The sequence below is a fragment of the Miniopterus schreibersii genome, assembly GCF_964146895.1.
Source record: "Miniopterus schreibersii genome assembly, chromosome: 19".
In the NCBI taxonomy this organism is placed as follows: Eukaryota; Metazoa; Chordata; class Mammalia; order Chiroptera; family Miniopteridae; genus Miniopterus; species Miniopterus schreibersii.
Window position 1 is genome coordinate 24,101,520 of NC_138119.1, and position 26,471 is coordinate 24,127,990.

The window sequence follows — 26,471 nt, forward strand, 5'->3', positions numbered from 1 at the left end:
AAGTCTTCAGAATCACCCCAGTTTGGTCGGTGTGGAGTTTATTCAGATTTACTGTTTACAGACCAACATTGCTAAAAATGATGGAAGATGATGTGACCTTGAGTGGTAAACACAATGTAATATACAGATGATGTATCATAGAATCGTACACTTGAAATCTATATAATTTTATTAACCAGTGTCACGCCAATAAATTTAATAAGAATGCTTATGTTGTTTCAAAAATAAATAAATAAATAACGGCATTTTAGACTGAACTTACTGAACTGAAAAGTGCTTTTTCAGACAATGCCCTTACTAAGATAGACCCTGTCTATTTCCCTCCGGCTATTTCCAAATTTTAGGATTACCATGTGTTTGGAATGAAAAGTTAAAACAAAACGCCCCCACAACTGTGCCTGGCAGTAGAAATAGAAACATAACCTCTGCCTCATTTCCTCCCTCAAATCTCACGTGGGTGTTTCTCCTTGGCAAAGGACAGGTCTCAGCAGAGCCAGGCTCGAGCTGTAAGGGAGTCTGGTAACCGTGGTCCTCGGCCTGACTCCGCAGTGCAGGGTAGGGGGTGGAGTGGAGTCAAGTTCGCCAGTCCGCAGTGTCCATCAGGCTATGGTATCCCGCCCTCTTTTCTCAGAAATGATAGTTAAAGTTTTTAAGGCCACCTGGTAAGAACCCACTCACTTTCAGGTTTGTCACTTAGCCACATCCCAAGAATAACTCTTTTTATTCTTCTGTTCATGCCTGTTTCAAATTAAAAATCAAATTCACCTTGGTGACTAATCAATACATAATAATCTTTCTCGTAATGGTCCTGTCATCTTAAATTTTTCTACTCCATCCACACCATCATATTTCCCTTAAATGCCCAAATGTCATTTCTCAGTCATTTCTGCCTGAGGACATTGACAGGATGCTGTAAAAACTTCAGTGGAATTTTTCCAAAAGCGGTCTGTTACTCTTGGCTTAAGCATCAGACCTATGCAGTATTTGTAAACTTAAGACAAGGCTTTAGATTTTGTTGTTGTTTTGGTAGTGTTGGTCCTGTGTGTTGCTTGAGCTTAATGAAAATTGCAGAAGGAAAAGTTACCCCTGTTATTGAAACAAGAACAGAAACTTACTATCCCTTGCCTTGTGTTTATGGCATCAAAGTCTAAGATAAGAGGTTATGTCTGGTTATATACTTTCAATCCAAACTCTTTCCTATAAACTAGAATGAAAGTCTATTTGTGATAAAGTCAATGTCTATTTTTAAATTCATCCAAACTCCCTCCCCCCCCCCAAAAAAGACACTTGAGCCTACAATCGGTGACACTATTTTTTTTGTTTTGACACACAATTATATTTATTTCCATTACGATACCAATTACATGTGTCTTCTTTAGAAACTTGGGCTTTATGGATGAATGATGATGATGATGGGCTTTTAAAAAAAAACTTAACCTCATAGAATACTTAGAGCTGGAACAAAAATTCTTTAGTAAACTTACAGAAGAGGAAGATTACAAAGATAATTCTCATCTTTGCCTAAAATTACTCAGCAGAGCCAGCGTGGAGACTGGCCTCTTGACATTCCTCTGGAGCCTTTCCCTCCTGCTGCACTGTCTTCCTCCTGGCCCTTGGCTTATTAGTCATTGTCTTGCTGATGTAAAAACGGAAGTTTCCTTTGTGTGTACTTTATTCCATCTGTTTTACGCTATTGCTTGGATCACGTCACCCAGCGTGGCTCCTTTTGGTTTGCTCAACACACTGCTTTCTGCACTCCACCTTTTAACAACTTCCTGGCAGTTTTGCAATATTTTATGTAGATTCAGAAGTGATAGGGTTGCTAGATAAAATATAGCATTCCCAGTTAAATTTGAATTTCAAATTTGTCGAGCTATTTTGAAACGTTTTAACCTAAGATTGTTTTAAAGTAATGATCTTTGGAAAGGACTTTACATTTTATTTCTTAGAGTGTCTACGTATCAAAGTTCTTTTTCACTCACTTTGTATTTATCCATTTGAAAAAAAATTATACAACATTGATTTTAATTAAAAGTCAATGTTCGGTCAATATCAAGTTTGTTCAAATTTATTCTTTACAGACCAATATTGCTAAAAATGACTGCATTTTAGACTGAATTCGAAAGTGATATTTCAGACAATGCCCTTGCAAAGATGCACCCTGTTTATCTCCCTCTGGTTACTTTCACGTTTTAGGATTACCATGTGTGTGTGATGAAAAGTTAAAAGATTTGACATAAATTGTGATCATCTTGGTTCATAAAGTCTATGTTAAAATTCCTATGTATTATACAGTTAAAATACTATCTTTTTTTTTTGTACCCCCTTGCAAAAAGAGATTTGAGATTTTTATCTCTTCTAGATATTATGTTGGGAAAATATTACATTTTAGTTTACCCTATGATGATTTTTTGTACCGATTAAGATATGAGCATCTTAGAATTAAAATAACCTTTCAACCTATAATGAGAAAAATTAGTGCATTATTTTTGTCCCTATTTCCACACCTTGCAGACAATCTTTTGAAAACAAGAGAAATAACAAGATGATAAACCCCCCCCCCATTTGTTTACTTCAAAATAGTTGTACACGGGTAGAAACGAATTTTGGAGAAACTGTCCATTAGTTACGTGACTTCTGTTTACTTTTGTGTTTATGCTATTTACTGTGACATACACCATCTGGAATAAGAAACTGAGACATGAGTTCATTCAGGCCAGAGTTCAGAACACAAACTTCCAAATATTTGTGCATCCTAAATTGAATCTGTGTGATATATTTATAAAATGACCTTCGGAAATGTTCGCAGCTGAGTTGCTTTAAGGAAGTGGTCATAATTATAAAACAGCATGTTTCCATACCTGTCAGAAAACTGATTAACTCATTCACAGATTTGAAGACCGTGTGTGCTTTGAATTATGGGAGGATATTCTTTCATTGTGACATTTTCATTTACTTATTTTTTTTTAAATATATTTTTATTGATTTTCAGAGAGAGAGGAAGGGAGAGGGAGAGAGAGAAACATCAACTGGCTGCCTGCTACAGGGGCCCTCGCTGGGATCAAGCCCTCGGCCTGGGCATGTGCCCTGCCTGGGAATTGAGCCGGTGACCTCTTGGTGCATGAGGCGATGCTCAACCAACTGAGCCACACCAGCCAGGGCAACTGTGGCATTTTTAAACTCTCTATGACATTTTAGTAGATGTTATGTAATAAATCGGGTTCAAGTTCAAATAAGTTTGGAAAAACACTTCTTCCCCCTTTTCACAATGCAGTGGGATACTCTAATGAGTTTGAGACGTTCAACCTGAAGGAGCCTCAAGTATAGTACAGCGGTGCCTCGGTTTTCGAACGTCCCTGTTGACCAGCATTTCGGGTTACGAACGCCATAAACCCAGGAGTAAATGCTTCGGTTTCCGAACACTCTTCGGAAGTCGAACATGCCCCGTGGCTTCCGCTGAGGACAAGGGCCTGAGGCCTTGATGTTAGCTGTGGATGCCTTGGTTTTCAAAGGTTTCAGAACTCGAATGGGTTTCTGGAATGGATCACATTTGAAAACCGAGGTGCCATTGTACTTTAAAAGCAGCCTGGCTTACTTGGGAATCCTGGCTGGGCCATTTATTGGCTGAACAATCTTGAGCAGTTACTTAGCATAAGTCTCAGTAAACAATGATAGAAAAGTAGAATAAAACTAAAGGCCAGCAACTCTGACCCTGCTGGAGCTGTGGGTTAGCAAGAATGCAACCATCTTCCCTTTTTACTCCGAGTTCACTTACAAAATAGAATTAATAGTGATGCCCATGTGAGGCTTAAGTAGCATCTTCATTTTTGAAAAAGTGCTGTGAGTCCGCAGAGGATGGTAAGGAGAAGAGGGAACACACAGCGTAATTGCCTAATACTTTAAGCTGTTGAATCTTATATTTCTCAAACCCACTTGATCGTGGTATCTTGTGTATAGAACTTCTCTGTTAATATTTTGCAAAACTATATGCTTTGAAACACAATTGAGAAACAGTACTTTCTGTCAATTTATCTGGAGGTGTTTAGCTACATGCCAGAGCTGGGAATTTGTCCACATCATGATTTTCTCTCAAATGTCATCTTGAATTTAAAAAAGAATCATTTTCTTGGACTCCCTCTACCTCGAGAGGTGCAGCATGAGGCCCTTTCAGACTCTGCCACTCCCCAGTTGTATCACTTGAGAGATGAATTTATTTCATCTTCCATTTATAGATCTCTTCTACTTCACACGTCTTGTTATAAGACTTAAGTAAGATAATGTATGAGGAAATGTGTTTAAACCAGTAAAGACCCATGGAATGGGACATAATTCCAATAGAGGGATCGTGCTGCGCAGCTCAGAGTTAATACCAGGGGCTGAGCAATGTACTTTCCATGCATTATCTTAGTTAATCCCCCAGCAACCTTATTGACTAGATTCTTTCACCCTGATGTTACAGGTGAAGAAACTAGGAGTAAAGACCATAATTAATTTATCAGTTGCTAAAGTTGGACTCATGCCTGGCTCTGTTTGTCTCCAAAGCCTAGTCATATGGAATCCTATCTCACAAATTTATATAACAAATATTTTTTTTTCTATCTAATGCTAAGTCATGGTTTAACTCATTCTTTCTTTTTTCCTTTCAAAAGATCCTGATGAATTCGAGCGAATATATGAGCCACTGGATGTCAAAAGTAAGAAGATTCACGTCGTGGACAGTGGCCTCACCTTTAACCTGCCTTACCCCTTGATCCTGAGGCCTCAGAGGGGAGTCGATCTCATCATCGCCTTTGACTTTTCTGCAAGGCCGAGTGACTCTAGCCCTCCATTCAAGGTAAGAAGAATTTATGGAGCTTTCCATTACCTACCACGTTATTTGCATGCCTTGTAGGTATCTTAGTTTTCTTGACCCCAGTTTCTTATCGCACTTGCTTATTTTTTTACATTATTACGGGTACTGTTTCTTAAAACACAGATGTGATTCAAACACTCTCCCACCTAAAGAAACTTTTCAATGATTTCCCACGACCCACATTAAAAAATCACAGTCCTGGGCAGGACAAGAATGATGCAATGTATCTGAAGTTCAGGAAGGAAATTAGGCTGAGATTTGGGAGTTGGCAGATAAAACATAATTAAAAGCATGCATGGGGAATATATACTGTGAGAAGATAAGAGGCAATAAAACAGCATCTTGAAGATTCAACAATATCGGGAAAAAAGAATGAAAACCACAGAAGTGTGCAGTGTTATGGAAACCAGTTGAAGGTGTTTAACAGGGAAGTTCTTGGTGAACTGGCCAAGAGGAGTTTCAGTAGGGTGGTGAGGGCACAGATCACAATGCTGTGATTTGAGGGATGAGTGCAAGTTAAGAAAATGGAGACAGTCCTATAGATTATCCAGAGAAGGAAATGGACTATATCTGGGGAATATCTGGGAAAATTGTGTGTGTGTGTGTGTGTGTGTTGGGGGGCTGGGTTGTCAATAGAAAAGACTTGAGCATGCTGATGGCTAGGAGTCACTAATGAAAATGTATTTGGAGAATGGAGAGATGACATATGTGGATAGAGTTGCATTCCTGGGAAGGTTACAGGAGTGAGGAGATGTAAAAATACAGGCGAAGAGTAGTACAGAAACGTCCATTTGGGGCAAGAGGGAAGGGAGGAAATAATGGCTGTGGAAGGGGGTTTGTATTAGGCATGGAGGAAGGAAGTCAAGAAAGAACTCATCTGATGACATCTAACTTTGATAGGAATTGGGAGTTAGAGTTATCTTTGTAGAATGAGAGGATGGGGGTAGTGAAGTCAAGGGCATGGGGAGCATGAAAGTCTGCCTCTGTGAAGAAATGAGAAAAGAAAGTTCTGAAAAGGCAACAGAGAAAGACTGCTGGGCTGCCCTGTGGCCTCACCCAAGTGAGACCCCAACTGTTCCTGTTCCCTCCACCTGGAACACCTCAACCTTTCTTTAGACTCATCTCAAATGTTACCTTTCTTGACCTCCACACATATAGTTTCAGTATGAAGGACTTAGTAAATTCTACTAATACAGTAATTTTCATGGGGCATTGTCTGTGTTTATTTATATATATATTGCTTCCACTGTCTGTAAACTCCGTGGGGACAAGAACACTATTTGTGTGTGTTTTGTTTTAATTATTTGATTCTAATTGCCTTGGGTGAATGAATGAAATGCTGTAAGAGAGATGGAGTTATTCATATTTGATAGATTTAGAAACGGAAACTCATAAAGATGATGTGAAATGGTCCATGATCTCAAATTAGGAAGTCAGTGGATAACCCAGTCCTCTGACATTTGGTTTCTTTTTTATTATACTATAATTAAACTGCTCTCAAGATTAATAATGATTATAACTCTCTAATACGTATAAAGCCTCATGTTTTAAAAATGCTTTCATATTTTGTCTTTCTTGAGGCAGTTAATGGTATTCAACCAAGGAGATAAGGATTGGTGAGATAAGTGATCTCATCTCATCCACAAATTAAATAAGAAGATGGGTGAAAAAAGCTTAGCCCAGGACCTGCCTGGGGAGGTGCTAGGTAAGAAGTGGTTAAGCTGGACCAGATTCCAGGCTGCAGCATGAGATCTAATGCTCTTTCCCATCCCCAGCTGCTCCGTACACACTGCACATGTACTTGTTTCTGCTGTGTGTGCCATGTGCAGCAGTCAATGGTAAAACATGGTTCTTGATTTCCATAATATTTTAGCTTTGAGGGGAAAAGAATTTTATACACAGCAGTCATTTGGAAGGAACTTACTGTTAGTTATTTGGGTTTATATAAGTATGCATGTTATAAGAGATTTGTATAAGAATAGATTGGTGTGTACCAGAGTAGATGAGCAGGGAATGGAACAGGATGGAAATGGCACAGAGATGGCAATGAGCACATCAGAGGACCCGGAGTGATCTAACTGAAGTGATAGGTACAAGCTCCCATTAGGAGGGCTTTAGGGGAGAATTTAAGACTGGGTGAGAGAAAAGAGAGACTCAGTGAAGGGTTTCCAGCAGAAAAGGGACTTCATGAAATTGGAATTTTAGGATGATTAATCTGATAGTGGAGGGCAAAAGATTAAGATTAAGAAGGCTTTACTGCAGTCCGAGCATAGGATGAGGCACTGCACCAGAGTGGGTGGCTATGAAAACCCAGAGCAAGATGGGGAGGCGAGTTTCAATGGATGATTCTGAGACAACAGCTTAGAAGCTAGTTCTGGAGGTAAATAATTGTTATTCATCTCACCTATGGGAGTATAAAAGGTCAAAGCCATCATTTTATATACGAATCACAGTTCTGTCACCTCAATGAACTGATGTTGGTAGAAAGTTTTATTTATTTTTACTTTATTTCATTTTACTGCTTTATTGAAGTTATTGGGGTGACATTGGTTAATAAAATTATATAGGTTTCAGGTGTACAATTCCATAATACATCATCTGTATATTGTGTTGTGTGTTCACCACCCCAATCAAGTCATCTTCTGTCACCATTTACCCCCCTTTACCCTGTTCTACCTCCTTCCACTCCCCTTTTCCTTTGGTAATTACCATAATGTTGTCTGTATCGAGTTTATTTATTTTTGCTCAGTCCCTTCACATTTTTCACCCAATTCCCCACTCCCTGTCCTCTCTGACAGCTATCAGTCTGTTCTCTGTTTCTATGAGTCTGTTTCTATTTTGTTTGTTAGTTTCTTTTGTTCATTAGAGTCCACATATAAGTGAAATCATATGGTATTTATCTTTCTCTGACTGGCTTATTTCACTTAGCATAATACTCTCCAGGAGGCATATGCCATGTTCATGAATAGGAAGAATAAAGATCATTAAAATGTCGATGCTATCCAAAGCAATCTATAGACCCAGTGCAATTCCTATGAAGATACCAACTGGAACAAATATTCCAAAAATTTATATGGAATCACAAAAGATCCCAAATAGCCATAGCAGTCTTGAGAAAGAAGAAAGTTGGAGGAATCATGCTACTTGATATCAAACTATACTACAAGGCCACGGTAATCAAAACAGCATTGTACTGGCATAAAAACAGATAAATCTATGCAACAGAATAGAGGGCCCAGAAATAAACCCATGTCTTTGTGGTCAATTAATATTTGACAAAGAAGGCAAGAACATACAGTAAGATAAAGATAATCTATTCAGTAAATGGTGTTGGGAATATTGGAAGAAAGTTTTAGAATATCACTTTGTACCTCTAAAAAGACCCATTGTAGTTCATTAGTTTGTAATGTACTTTGATTCATTATTTCTAATTAAGAAGAATATGTACTCATTGTAAAAAATTTGGAAATTTGGAATATACATCAAGTGCTTCTGCTATTTGTAAACAACAGCTGCTCATATTTTGGTGTTTTCTTTTAGTCCCTCTTGTGTGTGCATGTGTGTCCATGTGTTTGTCAGTACCAGGGTCATATAGTTTTGCATATGGCTTCTTTCTACTTAAAATTATATCATGATTTTTTTCCCCCTATGCCTGTAAACATTTTTTAAACATTAAAAAAACAGCATGGTATTTCTATTGTGAATATGCAAGAATTTGTTTAACAATGCTTTATTTTTAACTTTTAGATTACTGCTATCTTGTCACTTTTTTCTCAAATGATCATCTTTGCATAAATCTTTAATCACACTTTCAATGATTTTCTTAGATGTGTATTAGTTCTGACTTTTAATAAATAGTTCTGAATTGCTTTCCAAAAAAGCTGCACCAGTCTACCTTACTGTGTCAGACTAGATGTGAGCCCTTGTTTTACATGGTTTTGTTGGCGTGAAAAAAATTTAAAAATGAAGTTTAAAAATTTACAATATGACAGAAGCAAAAGAAACATACTTGTGCTTCAATATTCTGTCTTTGCTTGTGATATTAGTTTGCTATGCTTATTGTAGACTCATGTTTTTAAACTACTTTTAATTGGATCATTAGCATTGCTTCTATTCATTAATAAGTATCATTTTATATCTTAAAGATATTAAAATTTGCCTTGTGTTTTTGAATATGATCAAATGAGTTATTTTATTTCTGATTATTTTAATATTTTAAATAATTATGTAATGATTTCTTCCATTGGTTTTATTTTTGAAATTCATACTTGTTATCAAGATCAGTTACATATGGATTGATAGCTTCTTTTTAAAATATTTTAACTCAGTTTTTTTAATATATGGGGTGTGTAATAACACAGTCCCTTAAATATTTTAGCATTACTTGTAATGATTTTTTTACTATATATTATTATAGAGAGCACCAGGTCTGTTTTATGTTTATCATTTGTATTCCATTGGTCCATCTGACAATCCAACAATTCTTATCTCAGTACCACACTGTATTTTAGTAATGTACCTTTATTATGTTTACTATCTTAGAGAGTCTACAAAAGACACTTTTAGCTGTGCGTTCTCATAGATGTACATTAGGATTATTTTTCCAGTTCCTTCTATCCCACCTCTTTCCCTATATATATTTATCTCCTTTTATTACTGATTTAGTATAGCATGAAACCTATTACTCTGGAAATAGTGAATTGTATTTTCAGAGACTAAGTTAAAAAAAAATTGCAATGCATTACGTATAATACATTTTTTCTCCAAAAATGAACTTGGACTGTTGGAAGTGATTTTTAAAACTTATGAGTGTTACTATGATTATAATTATAAAAATACCCATTTTTACACAGATCTAAAAGATTACCCAAATATAATGTTTAAATTGATAAAAATATTACACTATTAATGTTAAAGTAGGTTACTTATTTTAGATACAATATAATAAGGTTTAGAAATTGATAAGAAACCTACATATAGTCTTTTGATAGGAGGAGAGAAATTTCAATGTATTAACTGGATAGATGCAGTATGATTTTATTAAGATGATTAAATAGTGAATAATTTTCTGTTTTTGAGACTGAAATATGAATGTAATTTGTAATGAAAAAGCAGACCATAAATGCTGGGAAAAATATTAAAACCATTAACTTTATTTTACAGTTATTGATATAAGCATTTCATAAGTATAGTTAATTTTCAGCTCTTGTCTGGGAAATAGAGGATGATGGATATCATGGTTTTGATAAAGGCAACCACTTTATTTAGTATATCTGCGTTGTAACTGGCCTTGAAAGTTTATGACGTCAATGTCAGTGATACCGGAGTTTTTTTTTAGATTAGTAGACACACACCCTAAAAAATAGTTCAGATATAAAGAGCCTCATGAATCTAAATAATATTCTTATTATTTTATTTTTAAAAAGCAGCTCTGTGTTTCATTTTGTCATTTCTTTTTGTCAACCATCTAATACGTTAGATATATGCCATGCGAATTTAGTTCACCGTTAGGGTCCATTCAAGAATCCTAATAGGATTTGTCTTTAATGTTGGTCATGGTTATAAGCCAGTGTCTTCGTTTCATGTCTACAAAATAATCAGACTGTGAAATTAGAAGGAAAAAAAATGGATCTTTTGAGAAACGAGTAAGAAATACAGGAGAATTCAGAGTTTGCAAGTAGAGATTTTTTTTCCCTTTCACTTACTAAATTTTATGGAGAGTAACAGGTTAGAGTTATTGGGCCCTAGGTTGTTTTATATTAGGTTGCTGTGTATCAGACATAAATCTAGCTCACTTTTTCAGTGCCCTTTTAAATGCTTAATGACCAGAAGCCAGAACAATGGGTTTGTTCTCTTAAAAAGAAAAGGGAGAAAAGAGAAGGGAGGCCGTGAGATGAGAGCATGAAGGGAGAAGGAAGAAAGATTTGACACGAGCCAGCTTCACAAACAGTAGAAGTAATGTGTCTAAATTAACTTTATCTCCCTATAGCTTACCCAAGGGAAAAACCCCACCTAACCCCACAAATAATGGAAACACAATCTGTGCTTTTCCACATCCACCTGATTTATTTGTTGACAGTAGGGCTGGACCCTTGTCTGAGCACCTCCGTATATGATTTACTTACAATTTTTAGGTTGATTCACACCATCACGGCCAAACCACACTTAGCTTTGTGGGCACCAGCTCACCGTGGCTGCCAAAGGGAACGGCATGCTATCAATTGCAGCATTTACAGATTTACCTCTTGTATTAGTTTCCTGGGGTCACCATAACAAATTGCCACCATCGTGGCCGCTTAAAACAACAGGAGTGTATCCTCTCACGGTTCTGGAGGCCAGAAATTGAAATGAAGGTATCCTGAAGGCCAGGCTCCCTCCAAAGGCTCAGTGGAGAATGCTTCCTTGCCTTTTCCAGCTTCTGGTAACCCCAGGCTTTCCCTGACTTTGGCTGCATAATTCCAATTTCAGTCTCTGTCTTTCAAGTTGTTTTAGCACTCAAAAGTGAGCAGAAACATTTTACAAAGTTTTACTAGGAAAGGTTCTATCAAATTGTTATCTCTACAGAAAATCCTCTTAGTCAGTACTGTGTAAATTTAACATAAATTAGTCTATGGAAATCTGAAGTATCTGAGGTGTCAACAGCCAGGATGGATAGTTATGCTAGGACACCGTTCTGGCACATTGCTCTAAATTGTGGAGCCACAGTTTCTTTGCTCACTGCATTCTTTTCAAATACTCTTTTCAAATTCCTCTGCTCCACTCATAGCCTGTGTCATTGTTTCTGTCTTTACAAGCAGAGAAATGAGACAGCAGAGAGGAGACGGTTTTTCCATCCTGCAATCGCCGTCTTTCCAGTCACTGGTTTTAATCTCTTCCACATCAGGATCATATAAGGAAAGGGAAAGTTTCCATCGCTTCCGAATTCCAGCATAAAACTGCTTCTAAAAATAGCGTGATCTTTTACCTGATTCAGTTCCCTGTGCTTTCTCCATGCATCCACACATCCTTGGTCATCCTGAGTCATGTTTGTAAACACTGGAAAGCTCTCTTTCCTCTGTATTCTCACGCAATCGAGTCGCTCTGTGAACTTTTGGTTTTATTTCGCTGTTGAATAGTCTCACATGAATAATTGTGAACAGTGCTAGGCAGGAAACAACAAGCGGTGTGATTCAGCTGAACGGGGGGAAGAAGGAGTCAGTGATAAAAGTTTTCTCAAGTTCAAAACAAGAAAGTGTTAATATACATGGCATTTCCAGGGAAATATAGTCAAACGGGGTGGGCAAAAGGAGGTGTGCAGTTGTGAGGACGCAAAACACGGAGTTTATTCTTGTGTTGTTATTTAATCATTGTATTATTTTCCATATGAACAACTGTACACCTACTTTTGCCCACCGTGTATTTAGCTTCATAGTTTATGAAACAAATACTTTAATACACATTAAATCTCTCACTCTCCCGTATTTTTATTTCTTTGTAAATGGCTTTGAGAGAGAGAGAGTTGATCCACTTAAAATTCATGACATTCCAGAAGCATCAAGAACAGTGAAAGTCCAGTGAAAAGGATATTTTTCTCTAAACTTAGGGTGCTATTTTAAAGTACATCTTGTCTTCAATAGAAATTACTGAGGTTTTGAAAATACATTATCTGGTTTAAGCCTCCCAGCAGTCCCGAGGAAGATAATAGCATTGACTTTGTTTTACAGTGATATAAAATGAGATGCTTAGAAACCAGGGACAGGTGAGACAGAGATGCAGTGGGCTTGGGAGCCCACGATCTCAGGGAGGGTGAACAGCCTGGGCCCTGTTTGGTTGGTTGGTTGGTTGGTTGTTGTTACTTACGATCCCCATCATACCATTAGGGGAGTATCGCTGCATACCTCAGCCTCCAAATCATTCTAATAGCAACCTTATGAGACATGTACCAAGGATACTGAGTGTGGAAATACTGAGAAATGTGCCCAAGGTCCCATAGCTCACACTTTAACTCAGGCAGCCTGGCCCCGTGGTCCGCTTCTTATTTTCCCCACACCCTCCTTAAGCTGCATCTAAATAGAAATAAGCTCTGTTCACAGCACCTGTTCATACTGATTGTATTCTCCAGTTCAAGTGTAATATTGTGTGTGTGTGCTTACTCACTGCCTTAGTCAGCCTCCATGCAGAAAGAGACTTAAAATCTCAGTGGCCAACGATGAATACGTATCTCTTGGTCACGTTACGTGTCTGCAGCTGCAGATCAGCTGCTGTGGCTCCGTCCCAAGTGTCCTCTCATTCTGGTGGGGAGGGTCCAACCCTCTTCCCAGAAGGGAGCCTGATGTGAAAACAATTGCACAATCTTCCCCGCTCTTGGTACCTCTCTGTATGGCCCACTCTTAGCCACTGCACATGTAATAATAACATGCTGAGACCAGAAGCTCAACTTCTTTTCATAAACAAAAGCAAAAAAACAAACAAGAAAATAAATAAGCTGATTCAGAGTAACTCAGATATTTTTGTATACATAAAATTGATAAACTATCACTAGTTGTATAGAGATGATATAGGTAAAATATTCTTGCATACATAAAATTTGTTAATTATTATTAGTTGTGTGTAGATGATATAGGTAAAAATTCAGAGAACTTAGAACAGAGCTTATTTCTATTTTTACTTCCTAAGGGTTAAAAAATATTCACATGGCTTATAAATGCCCAGAACCCATAATATTTTTTTTTTCTTGTAGCAATTACATCTATATAACTTCATTCAGTTCAGTTCATTAATAAATTTTCCAATGCTTCTTATGGAGCTCGCCTTGAACCAAGAATTAACATAACAATATTGAGTTTGTTCACAGAGTACGTTTACTTTTTTTGAGATTGATGAGTTTCTTGAGAACAAGGTCGTTGTTCGTCTTACCAAGAAGTACTCTACTAGCCCATAGTAAACGCCTAATGAATATTGAATGTTGGCCAGGCTGAGAATTCCTAAATGAATCTTCCCCTCTCTTCCATAGGAACTTCTCCTTGCGGAAAAGTGGGCGAAAATGAACAAGCTCCCCTTTCCCAAGATTGACCCTAACGTGTTTGATCGAGAAGGACTGAAGGAGTGCTACGTCTTTAAACCCAAGAACTCAGACATGGAGAAGGATTGCCCCACTGTCATCCACTTTGTTCTGGCCAACATCAACTTCAGAAAGTACAAGGCCCCGGGTACGTGGGGAATGGGCTGTGTCCTGTAAAGGAGAAACCTGCTAAAGGAGTAAGACTGACCTTGAGCTGGTTCACACTGGCACTTGCTGTACCAGCTCTTAAAATTTTGAATGCTCCCCCTACCTGGATGAATAGCTGCTATCCTGAGACCCTCAGGTGCTCCCATCTTTCTCACTCCAAGGTCCCCTGGGGTCTTCACAATCCAGAAACTGCAGGGTTAACAACCAGCTCCGTAACAATCTCTGGAGCTTGACTCCAAAACCCCTGATTATGTTTGTTCCGGTTGTTTGAGGTCTTTATCATAAGAGTTGTTAAATATTTTGAATATCACTATGTAAAGGATCCCTTGTTTCAGAACGAATCACATAAACGTTCTGGGGATTTTAGCTGAACCACAGTATGGATGTAACCAAGCGGTACAACATAGCTGGTAATTTCATGTTGCTGTGTTGTATTTCATAGAAAAAGAATGAAGTTCAGAGAAAGTCACCCTGTTGTACCGCATCCAGAGGAGCCTGTAAACTCTTCAGGATCCTGGAAAATATTAACAGAAGGAGATCTACAGGTTGATGGGCAGGATGCTGAAGGCCTAAAAGTGATCCCATTTTAGGACCAGAAAATGTAGTTGTAAAAGGAAAGACACACAAAAAAAAGAAAAATAGTCATGGAAAATTTAACAGGGGACTATGGAGAAGAAAGTGATCTTTTTCTAGATGGCAGAGGAAGACGGAAAAAGAATCAATAGGGCTGGGAGTTTTTATGGGTCACACTTAGTTCTTGAACAGCGAGCGGAGTACTTGAAACCTAGGGAATTTTCTATCACTGTTAATTCTCAAGGCTGCATAGAGGATTTCTGGGGCGTGAAGACAATTAGATACTGCTTGGTTTGGGTTCCCCCCAAAGCAGATTCTGAGCAAAGTATTCAAGTGCAAAGAGTTTATTTGGGTGAACTAGGGAACTTTAGTAAGGAAGCGATAAAGGGAGGGAAGGAAGGTAGGCAACGGAAGATGCATTAGTGAGCCAGCTACCGGGAAAGAGACTTGATCCTGCCGGGAAGCGCTAGGAAATGGAATAGACCCTGTGCTCCAGAATCATCCTTCCCTCACACGAAGAGGCCAGGGAACTGCAGTATCTATATCCTAAGTCTCTAGAGTCTGTGCTTGACTGCTGCCCGAGGAGGAGTGCCATTTATCTGTGTCTCCAGCCTGCTGCTAATGAGCGAAGCAGCCTCCTCAGGTGCGGGGATGGTAGAAAGCCCTCCGGCTCACGGGTGCAGACACTGGCCGCTGGAAGTGGCCCAGTCGAGACCCAGGAATCTTCCCCAGGGATATGGGTGGGGCACAGCAGTGTCCACTACAGAGTACACGACCCCACTGGGAGCTCCCGTGTTATGCTTATGGCCGCTTGTATGTTCCCTGGGTTTTAGAGATATTTTGTAGTGTTCAAAATAACCCATTTGAGACTCTTCTGATAATTTAGGTGTCCCAAGAGAAACTAAGGAAGAGAAAGAAATAGCTGACTTTGATATTTTTGATGACCCTGAATCACCATTTTCAACCTTCAACTTTCAATATCCAAATCAAGCATTCAAGAGGCTGCATGATCTGATGTACTTCAATACCCTGAACAACATCGATGTAAGTATCTCCTACAATCACTGACAGTGTCAAATATCTCATATTACATGATCAGCAGTACCCCTTTTAATTTATTTTTATTTTTAAATGTTTTCATTGATTTTAGTTTAGAGAGAAAGGAAAGGAGAGGGAGGGAGAGAGAGAGAGAAACATCCATGAGAGAAACAGATCGGTTGCCCCCTACTGGGGATCGAACCCGCAACCCTGGCATGTGCCCTGACTGGGAATTGAACCGGTGACTTCTCAGTGCATGGGATGACACTCAACCAGCTGAGCCACACCAGCCAGGACCACAGTACTTCTTTTTAATTAATTAAAAACAAAAACAAAGTTTATGAATGACACCACCCAATTGTACCATTTTATTTTTTATGAATTATTTTCTTAATCTCCGTAAGAACCCTATAAAATTCACAAATAAGAAAACAAATGCCTCCAAACTGGCAGAACTTACATTTTATACTTTTATTTTATTGATGGATTGGTTAATACTCAGCTTCTTTCCCAAATATCTAATGTATTTGTCATATGATAAAATAAATTAGAAGTAGGAAGAAAAGTGATAAAAAAGAAATATAAAAGTAGGCAGGTGAATGTCACTGGAAGTGCAGTTCATGAATACACTCATGCTTTTAAATGTCTTTATTTTTCTGGATCTTGGGACTGTTGCCAAAAGTAGCAGCTTCCCCATTTTTAGCCCTTGAGATAGCAAGTATGCTTTGCTTTGGAAACTTTAGAAACAAGTTATTCTCTTCAGTATCATTCCGATCATTGGTACATCTGCTGCTAACATGCTGTGCCTACGTGAAATTCTTTAGTCTCTAACTCACCAGTTAAGAACACTGTTGTGTAACTGGAATCGTGTTGGCTTCTAGTTCCAAATCAGTGTCTGACAAGTTATAATCAGTTTTGAAAGCCCAAGTTCAATTAGCACAATTGGATTTTGCACATTAGAAAATAAGAAAAAGAGAGGGAAAAAAGAAAGAACTTAAATGGGGAGGGAAAGGCATCCTGTGTAACTTGCCAGTATTTTTGGAGACTGTGTGAATGGCTCGAAAGAGCACACTGTGTGTGGATGACTGTTCTTGGTGATTGAGAGTTAATTGGGTTTTGTGAGCTAATGGAACTTGGGCACGTCTAGTTTGCTTATTTGTTTAGGTTGGCCCGAGAAACGGTCAATTGTGTACATTTACACTATAATATGTTTATTAATCAGTATCTTTAACTTTTGTAAATGTAGGAAATTTTCCCCAGTTCCTTCAACTCTTGAAATGCTTTCTTGTTAGCCTTCAGTTATGAGTAATATGTGATAATTCATGTAGAGCATGCTTAGCATATGTCATTTTCTAAATATATTTATTCCTTTTACTTTTAATCTCACAAGCAGTGGACGTTTGAAATCCATATACTATATTGTTTCTGTTGTGATGGTGAAAATTTAAAGAATATTAAGAGAAAATCAGTACCTTAATCTATGATTTATAAAGAAGTTATTTTCAAAATAGAGTTGTTTTATAAAACCTCTGCTGTTAAAAGAGACTAAGGGGTCATATCAGAGTAAAACTGTTTTCCCAGTATGAAGCCAATTAAACCCAAAACTAAATATTCTTTGGGATGAAATGTATTATACTTAATAAGTTATCCTCAAATGGAAAAAAAATAGATTGTAGGAATATATAAATACCTTATTGGACTTGAGGAAATAAAAGATATACACACACATATACAAGAGGGTGGGCAAAAGTAGGTTTAAAGAAGACAAATAATATATAGTTAATAAATGAATAGTAATACTAGAATAAACTGTTATGTGCATTCACAACTGTAAACCTACTTTTGCCCACCCCTGAATATACATCTATATGTATATAATATACATACGTGTGTGTGTACGTATATGAATATATGTGTAACTTAACACCTACATTTCTCTCATTGTTTTCAGCTCTGATTTATGTAGAACCTGCTCAACTATTTGCTATAAAAAATGATACAGTTCTATGATATATTTTACAAACATTCTTCAAAGCAGTTTGCTTGGCACAGATGAAAAAGTTAAAGCCTGAACAAAAATAGGCTGAGTTCCCAAGTAACCATCCCGATTTATGTCTCACCAAATGTGGATTCTTCACAAACAATTTAATTAGGTAGCTTTCGATTGCTTCCAAGAGCTTTCCCCGAACAGCATGTAGAAGCAAGGTCATGGGCTTTATACCATGTTTAGATCGCAGATGGGCTACTTGGGTGACTTCGAATAAGGTACTTAAACTTCTTGGGCCACAGTTGCCTCATCTCTAAAACGGTGCAGCAGCATCTATCCTAAGGGCAGCAGTGAATCTTTAATCAGGTGAGGTATGAACAGCGCCCTGCGAACAGAAGCTGCTCAATAAGTGGGCACCTCACCTGCGTGCGTCTGTGTTCCATACCGTGATGGATACCCCTCAAGACCTTTGCCAGTGCCCAGAATTAAGAATATAGACAGGTCTGCACAGGTAATAGCAGCCTGGGCAGTAAATATTTTTTTGAATTGATGAATATAAGCTTCCTCTTAAATTATATGACCATTCAGACTCGGGTTCAAGCGATTCTTGGTTGGGTGTATGTGTGTGTGTGTATGTGCTTGCACGCACGTGTGCACCTCACACCCAGGTAAGATTTCCAGTTTTCGCTGACATTTTATCTCTCCCTTGATGACTCTTCGTTGTCTACCACATTTTACAGAGAAAACATATTTTTATCAGAACCAGAGCTTCTTGATAAATGATGATTTAAAAAACACCAAAACTGCTGAGGTAGGATGCTGGAGGGTCCATTGGGCTCGATCATTAGCTAAATCACTCACACCCACACCACTTGAATAGAACAGGTTACTAATTCATACACAGTGACACATTTACTTGCTGTGGACCGACTGTCAGGGCTGCTTGAAACTGTGGGCGCTGCATATAAACTCTTCTAATGCAGAGACTCTTGACTGCCAAGTCCACATCAAGACTCTTTTCAAGTTTGTGGCCAAGGCAAACTTGCACCTTCAGTTCACATCGGGACATCAATTTTCCCTCTGTGGAGGCTCCCCCGTCTCTGACAGCTCTGTGCTTCTGTTGCTTTATTTCCCTGGAGATCCTGGCTGCCCGCTTTGATGAGGCTGAATTGAGCTCATCTTTGGAAAACCTCTGCTCTGCTTGTGCTCCCTCCGTGACAGCAGCCTGGGTTTGTCCTTGGCGTCAGGTTTCTGCGCTTACTCAACCTTCCCAAATTCCTTTGCACTGAACATCGCCGGAGTGCTTTCACATGGGCGGTATTTCGTGGCTTTCTTTTTTTCAGGAACCTAACATATAGTGACTTATCCTGGGAGATGTGTGGTGTGTGGGAAATGCAGAGGCTTTGGAGCAGGACCAGGCTGGGTGTTCAAATCCTTGCTTGCTGCCGCTTGGCTGCGTGATCTTGGGCCTGTAGGTCAACCTCTCCAGGTCTCACCTTCCTGCTTTGTCAGGGAAACAAAACTGCATCCTCACAGATCGGAGTGAAGATTAAGCACAACAGTGTAATTTAAGGGCCTGGCATCTATAAGAGACGCTCAATAAGCGGAAGCGGCTAGTGTGATAGTGGTAATTCCAGTGTTCATATTATCTCCTGCTTTTCATGATAAATTGGAACCCGCAAAAAACAATGACTTGCCTTATTCGCCTTGTATCCTCCAGAGATACTGATCACAGTGCCCGGTGCCTAAAATACGCAGTAAGGTTTTTATGAATGATTTTTTCAATGTCATTGGGGTACCGACTGAAACTGTTGAAAGATTTCACGTGATAGGAGGAGGGATAGCAAGGGTCAGGATGCAAGGCCTGGAGACAGAGTTCCTGACCGTGGAGGACCTGCACACAGTGCGGCCACATGCTCCACGCACACACCACTGCTCTGATCTGGAGGGAATACGCCTCCCGAGATCTCTCTCCTAGGACCTTGCTGATTCAGCGGTCACCAGAAAATGTACCGTGATCCAGTCTCACTCATCCAGGTTATCAATTCTGGAGGCATATTCTGTGACCCTGCTGTGGGTCAGTTTATTCAGCATATGTCAGTGGTACATGATAAAGAGCTTTTAAAATTTATTCTCAAACAATTCTATAATGTGTTAAACATTAGTTGCTAATTAAAATGAGGAAAAGCACATATCCAGAAGTGCTGGTACTTAATTCTTAATATACTGATACTTCATCATGATGATGAGTGTCTAGGTAGAAGTTAAAGTTTTTTTCCTTTCAACAATAATTTAGAAGCCTTTTAAGTATCATGGCCCAATATATTAGACCCAAATTCATCTACCGTTAATGCTCCCTGTAATATCTTTCCAACGTACTTCTTCATTAATTCAGCACACGTATTGAGTATCTACTGTGACAGGCACTGTTTTAGAAACGAGGGATACAACAGTGCCCAAAACAAAACACCACCACCACCACCACAAGGAAGTTTGCAGTGCTTCATATAAACTAAATATATCTCCCTCAAACACTGAATGCTCAACCCTATGAGGTAGGGAATTTTATTTATATATGAGGAAACAGACGTGGATTACTTAAGCTGTTATTAGGTTACTGGAAGTCACAGAATTTTGTGAGGAGCCGAGATGGGACCACAGGCTTTTTCCACTCTTTCCTTACGTTTAAACCATCTCTCTCTGAAGCAGGCATGTTTCCCTGTATTCCCCCAAACACCGCCTCCTTTCCAACCAACCAGGTCCATTTCCAGAGAATTCCCAGCCTTTCCAATCCACGTATAAAAACACTACCTGTCCTTCAACCCAGCCCAAGTCTCCTTGTCCCCATGAGCTGAACTTTATCCTGTTTAATCCAATCTGTAATGATAACCTTCTGTGCATTCATTAATTTTACAAATATTTATTGTTCCCTCTCCATGTTCTAAGTGCTGGGGTCAAAAATGACAAGTTTATGGTCCCTGCTTCCATGACACTTAGGTATTAATTGGGAAGGCAGAGATTAACCAGAAAATTCACAGTAATTTAGGTCAGTACAGCTTCTTGTATTTTTCTATATTTGTAAGTTTTATTTCTCTCTCCAAATATATACTGTAACTTCATCTTTGGGCTCATTTTTAATTTTCTATTGTGGGAATTCAATATTTGCTTGTGGATTGCTTCCAGACTTGCATTTCTAAATTTGTTCCTTTTAGGGAGAAGATCACATTTTATGTTTTCTGTTCCTATTCTCTGCCCTTTTTGCCAGAGATTTAAATGTTCTGGATCAACAATTAGGAGGCTATTGAATGGCACCAGTGAAAGATGACATGAGTCATATATAGGGATGGATAGTGGGGATATAAGGGTTAATGCTGAGATAACTGACAGGGAGGATTTGGGATCTCAGTGAATTTCAGGGGTGAATGAAAGAGGAAATTAGATAACAAATATTACTTAAGATTACTTCTAATTTTAAAAAAAACACCACACAGGAAGATTCAAATATGAGTTGCTTTTTTGGAGACGTCAGGTTGTACCATACGTCATGCTGGAAAGTTTGAATTTAGCAGCTGATGTCATACTGGGTTTAGCTTCTTCTGTTTATATCACAGAATTATAAATCACAGCAAGTCGATGTTTTTTGCAGCAATTTGAAAAAAAAAAAAAAGGTCAATGGTTTCATAGTGTTAATGTGCCACCTAGTGGTTCAACTTACACATTCTCATTGCGTGTGATTTGGGTTTTTCAGAGCTTTGTGAATACTCATTTTCCTTTGTAAGAATGGCCTGTTCCCTAAAAACACCTGCCAAGGTCCCTGTTGTGGTAGAAACACTAATCATTGATATGGATGCTGCTGAATTTTTGTGCCCATGACTTCATTATAAAGGAATCATCAGTCTTTATCAGTATAATTTCCCCCTGTGGTCTTTTATAGATAGGTTAAAGCTTTTTGGGTGTTTGGAAATGGAACAGATGATTTTTATCTTACTTGGTACTTGTCTGTAATGAGAGTTGGTGTGTCTTGTGCTGCTATGGTGAAGGAGAAACCAACTGAAAACTTCCTGATAATATGATTCCCAGAAGGAGGGGAGAATATTTTATTTTATTATTTTATTTTATTTTATTTTTTATTTTATTTTATATTTTATTTTATTTTATTTTATATTTTATTATTTTTCAATTGCAGTTGCCATTCAATATGATTTTCCAGCTCTACATGGCTTCTTCTTTACATCCTTAGTTCTAGGAGTTCCATTCAGTTAGTCTTCAGATGGTCGTCCAGGTGGATTGTTGTATAATTCAGTTGTAATTCTGGTACGGTCCTGGGAGGAAGCGAGCACAGTGTTTACCTACTCTGCCATCTTGACCAGAAGTGCAGGTGGGGAGGTTATTCAAAGAAGATGTAGTAAGGCCCTGGCCGGGTAGCTCAGTTAGTGAGAATGTCATCCTGATACACCAGGGTTTTGGGGTTCAATCCCCGGGATCCCCAGTCAGAGCACATACAAGAATCAACCAATGAATGCATAAATAAATGGAACAACAACAAATGGATGTTTCTCTCTCTCCATATCTTTCTCCCTTCCTCTCTCAAATCATTTTTTTCAAAAAGTAGTTGTTAAAAGAAGATGTAGTAAGACACATTTGATTGCAGAATTGATTTGCTGACTTTTACCAAACAGTAAGCCCACTGTTGGCTATACATAGTGTTTTTGTTTCTAGTAAACTTTATAGCTTCACCTCTAATCTAAAGCTCCTAAATTTCCTCACCTATGGTCCATTTGAAAATAACAATAAATAGATGCTAGTCATGATATGTTTCCTATGTGCCAGGCATTGTGCAAAGTACTTTTTATAAATGATCCTCCATCCCTACAGAGCCCAAGATTAGTATTGTTTCCATTTTAAAGAAGAGGAAACAGGCTCAGGAATTTCAGTGAATTCCCCCTAATCTCACAGAGCCAAAAAGTGTTGTTCTTGAGGCCTGTGGTCTGGGTCTCCTTCATAGGCCTGGAGCCTCTTCTGTTGCAAAAGAATTACAGTGGTAACTCAGTTTTTGAACGTGATCCATCCCAGAAGCTCGTTCAAGTTGTAAAATGTTCAAAAAGCGAGGGATCCACAGCCAACAGTTGGGCCTCAGGATCTCCCTCAGCGGAAGCAGTGGGGCATGTTCGACTTCCGAGGCATGTTAGAAAACCGAAGCATTTAATTCCGGGTTTACGGCATTCCGAGACCGAGATGTTCACCAACAGAAAATAATGCAATAATCTATAAATAATAATACCAGAATAAACTCACGGACTCATAGCTATAAACTTACTTTTGCCCACCCCTACATATATAAATTTAAAAATCCTAAAGCAAACCAAGGTGCCACACTCCTGTGATAAACCCCTTTTTCCACAATACAAGTGCTCGGTTGTTTAAAGTTGCTGTTAGAGGACAGAGGGGCCTGACATGACTTCACAGAATATTACTTGCATGTTAACACCACCCAGGCCACACGTTTCTCTTCTCCAGGCATTGAACCCGGCTTGCCCAGAGAGATTGGATGTGGGAATGGGAAAGCCCCTCTGTGCACACACCTCCAAAGGCCACACATGCCCCCCAGTTCTGGGTGGGAGGAGGTCATTGAGTCCTAAACTGCTCAGACTTGCCAAGTGCTTTTCTCCAAGGTAGAGAGGGCTTAAAAGCATGTGGACATTACCTTAATGTTGCTTAGAGATCCCTGGGGTAGATGTTAAAGGAGATTGTAGGATATTCCTGTGACTTGCCTCTGTGTCCTGAAACATCTCTCTCAGTGGTCATTAAGATGAGTTCCTGTAATCCCATCCTGGGCAGCAGAGCCTTCCTGATGGTGACAGGGTTCTAAAATAGCGGCAGAGCCCAGATTACTATCTATGCCTCTCTTCCAAAGCCCATTCCTATTGCTATGCAATAACTTCAACCAAATCCCAAATTTTCCAAAAGTTTCTAACTAGGTTAACTTCATACCAGAGACGTATATGATAATCATAATAGCAATTCTTACAGGTTGCAGTCATCATTCATTTGAGTATATATAAAGACCATCCTAAATGAAAATAAATAGCCATCACCGAATAAAATCTCAAAGCATGATGTTTTCGAGATAGAGACACCCATGTTTTATAAATGTATCTGTTTACCTGGGGAAGTGGGGCAGTTCGTCAGCAATGCCTTCTCTCCTCCACCTGACTCAGGGAAAGTCTTTTACTTCCTTGTGGTTCTTCATTTCCATTTGTCCACTAACTGTAAAGAACATAAATTCTAGATTTAGTAATTGCCATTTCTTCCCTCTTAACCACCTTCCCCACGAAAGACAGAAAGAAGACAAATTTAGCACGTTACAAGTATTTTATTCCCGATTTTATCAGCACAAAATCTAGAACACTCCCAGAACAGTTTTTCCGGCCCCCCTCCCCAACAGGGGAGGGAAGAGTATTTGAATATGAGCTTAATAAGAGTGCAACGGTGAGATGTTGAATTTAAATATGCACATGCATGACTCAGATTTCTTTCTCCGTTTCAAAAAGAATCTTATAATAAAAAGATTAATTAGGTTTTTGTTTCAACCAAACAAATGTTTAAATGACTTCAGAACAGCACTGATGGTACCCTTTTTGCCTCTATTTGCAGGTGATAAAGAACGCCATCTTTGAAAGCATCGAATATAGAAGACAGAATCCATCTCGTTGCTCTGTTTCCCTCAGTAACGTTGAGGCAAGAAGATTCTTCAACAAGGAGTTTCTAAGCAAACCCCCAGCATAGCTTGTGAACCGGAAAGGGCGGCAGTTTCTGATGCTGAGGCAGTTTGAAATTCCATGACAACTGGACTAAAAGCACAGTACAGACATTGGTACTAACTATAAGAGGCTGGTTGATACTCAAAATTGCAGTTATTTACATAGAGCTGCAGGAGAATAATACCCTTCTAAGTTTGTTAGGTTAACAGATGATGTTGATTATGTAAAAATATACTCAGCTACATTTTCTATCAGTATGAATTTCCTGATGCAAATGTAGGGACATAGACTGTATTTTTAGACTTTCCCCACCAGCTAGATTATGTGTTCTATTTTTAAAATGTGTTTTCTTTTTAGAATATTTGATATGTCAATCTCAATAAGTAAGACTTTGCATTGTGTGTGAATATTATTCACTGACCGAATTTATTCATGCCATGAGACAACACTATTTTTTATTTATATATGCATTTATACGTATACGAAATAAATACATCTATTTGCAAAGTAGCATGAGGTAACTTTGAGTGTTATTATTTTTAATAAGATGGTGCCCTGTTGCTATGAAAGATTCTCAGATTCATGGCTTTCAAACACAAAAGTTGTTTTGAAATTCATATGTGAAACCTATCATTTTAAATCATAGTAATTTTTCTTAAAAAGGAGAAAATGGTTGAGCACACGGTATATATTTATTCAGCAAACAGGAAAAAATGTAACCACTTCTCGTTTAACCTTTTACTTTGCTGATATTATCCTGGACTGTGTATCCTACAGAAAGCGCTGGCGAAAAATCCAGAAGAGTAGTGAAGGCTAAAAATGCAAGACTTGTCTTAGGGACGGTCTGTATTGCAAGAAGAAGGCTGTCCTCGCTCTTCTTTCTTTGAATTATCTGTCTTTTTTCTTTCACCTTCCATTGCCATGTCCACCTGCCAGGAAAGACTAAAAACAAAAATAAAGGAGGGAATGCCTGAGAGTTCAATTCTTTTATTGGTTGGTTTATGCACATGACAAACGAGTGCACACAGCAGGCCGCAGGCTTGTTGCAGGATCTGGGGATGCAGCGGTGGACAGACCTGACCAAGGTCCCTGCCCTCAAGGACCTGACGTTCTTGTTCTAGTGATAAACAAGACAGGTACGGTTCTAGAATGTCAGTCCTAAGTGCTAAGGAGAGTTAAAGATGGGAAGGGAGGAGATGGGAAGTGTTGGGGGTGTATCATTTCAAATGGGGTCCTGGGTAAGACCATAATGAGAGGGTGAGGTCAGAGTAAAGATGTGAAGGGACCGAGGGGGCAGGACCTGTGGATGTCCACGGGAAGAGCATACCCGGCAGGAGGAACAGCAAATGCAAATGCTCTGAGGTCAAGCACCAAGCATGTCCCAGGAACAGAGAAGAGACGACTGTGCCCTGAGCAGAGAGGGTGATTCTTCTTTGAAAGAATGTATTAAATTAGTGACGTGCTAAGGGCAGGAAAGAAAGAATTCCAGCCTCAATCTGTTACCATGGTATAACCCTAAATATGAGGAGAGAGCAAATGGATAAACTTAGTCGTTTTCCTTTCTGTCATTATCACGGACCCTTGGGGGAAGCGGGGATCTGCCCATGTCCAAGACTTCACCCGCACAGAGGACCCTGCCACCCTGAAGCCAGGTAGCTCAGGACTCAAAGGCCTAGCTTGGGGGGGGGGCTGCAAACACACCCAGAGACAAAGGGGAGCCCCTGGTTCGTGGGGAGCCCTGGAACGCACCAGGCAGCCAGTTCAGATGGGGCCTGCTGTGGCAATTCCAGCTGCCACCTCAAGGTGACTTTCCGCGTGGGCCCCTCCACACCAGACTCCACGCGGTCTCTGGAGCCTTGGCCCCCAGCTGCACCCGCCCAGAGGGGTCCTGGCTCCCCGAGGCCGGCTGAAGACGTGGGAGCCACACAAGCGCAGGGGAGCCCAGTTCAGGGGGACCAGTAACCTGGAGCAGGGCCCGGGTCAGAGGCCCCCCAGGGAGGCTGGGGACAGACCCGGCTCCGCAGGCCCGGAGGACCCTGCAGGCCCGGGGCC

The 26,471-nt window shown here is 39.2% G+C and overlaps 1 protein-coding gene across 2 annotated transcripts in view; it reads left to right on the forward strand.

Annotated features, from left to right (window-relative positions):
- Positions 1–24,929, forward strand: part of PLA2G4A (phospholipase A2 group IVA) — a gene marked incomplete at its 5' end in the record, with an annotated part of 122,930 nt that extends 98,001 nt beyond the window's left edge. For both annotated transcript variants that reach the window (XM_081120801.1, XM_081120802.1), the window contains 4 exons: positions 4,650–4,834; positions 13,845–14,040; positions 15,520–15,677; positions 24,313–24,929. In XM_081120801.1, coding sequence (XP_080976927.1) covers positions 4,650–4,834; positions 13,845–14,040; positions 15,520–15,677; positions 24,313–24,444 — 671 coding nt within the window. In that variant the 3' untranslated portion in view covers positions 24,445–24,929. The remainder of the gene's footprint in view (positions 1–4,649; positions 4,835–13,844; positions 14,041–15,519; positions 15,678–24,312) is intronic.
- Positions 24,930–26,471: the final 1,542 nt, after the last annotated feature.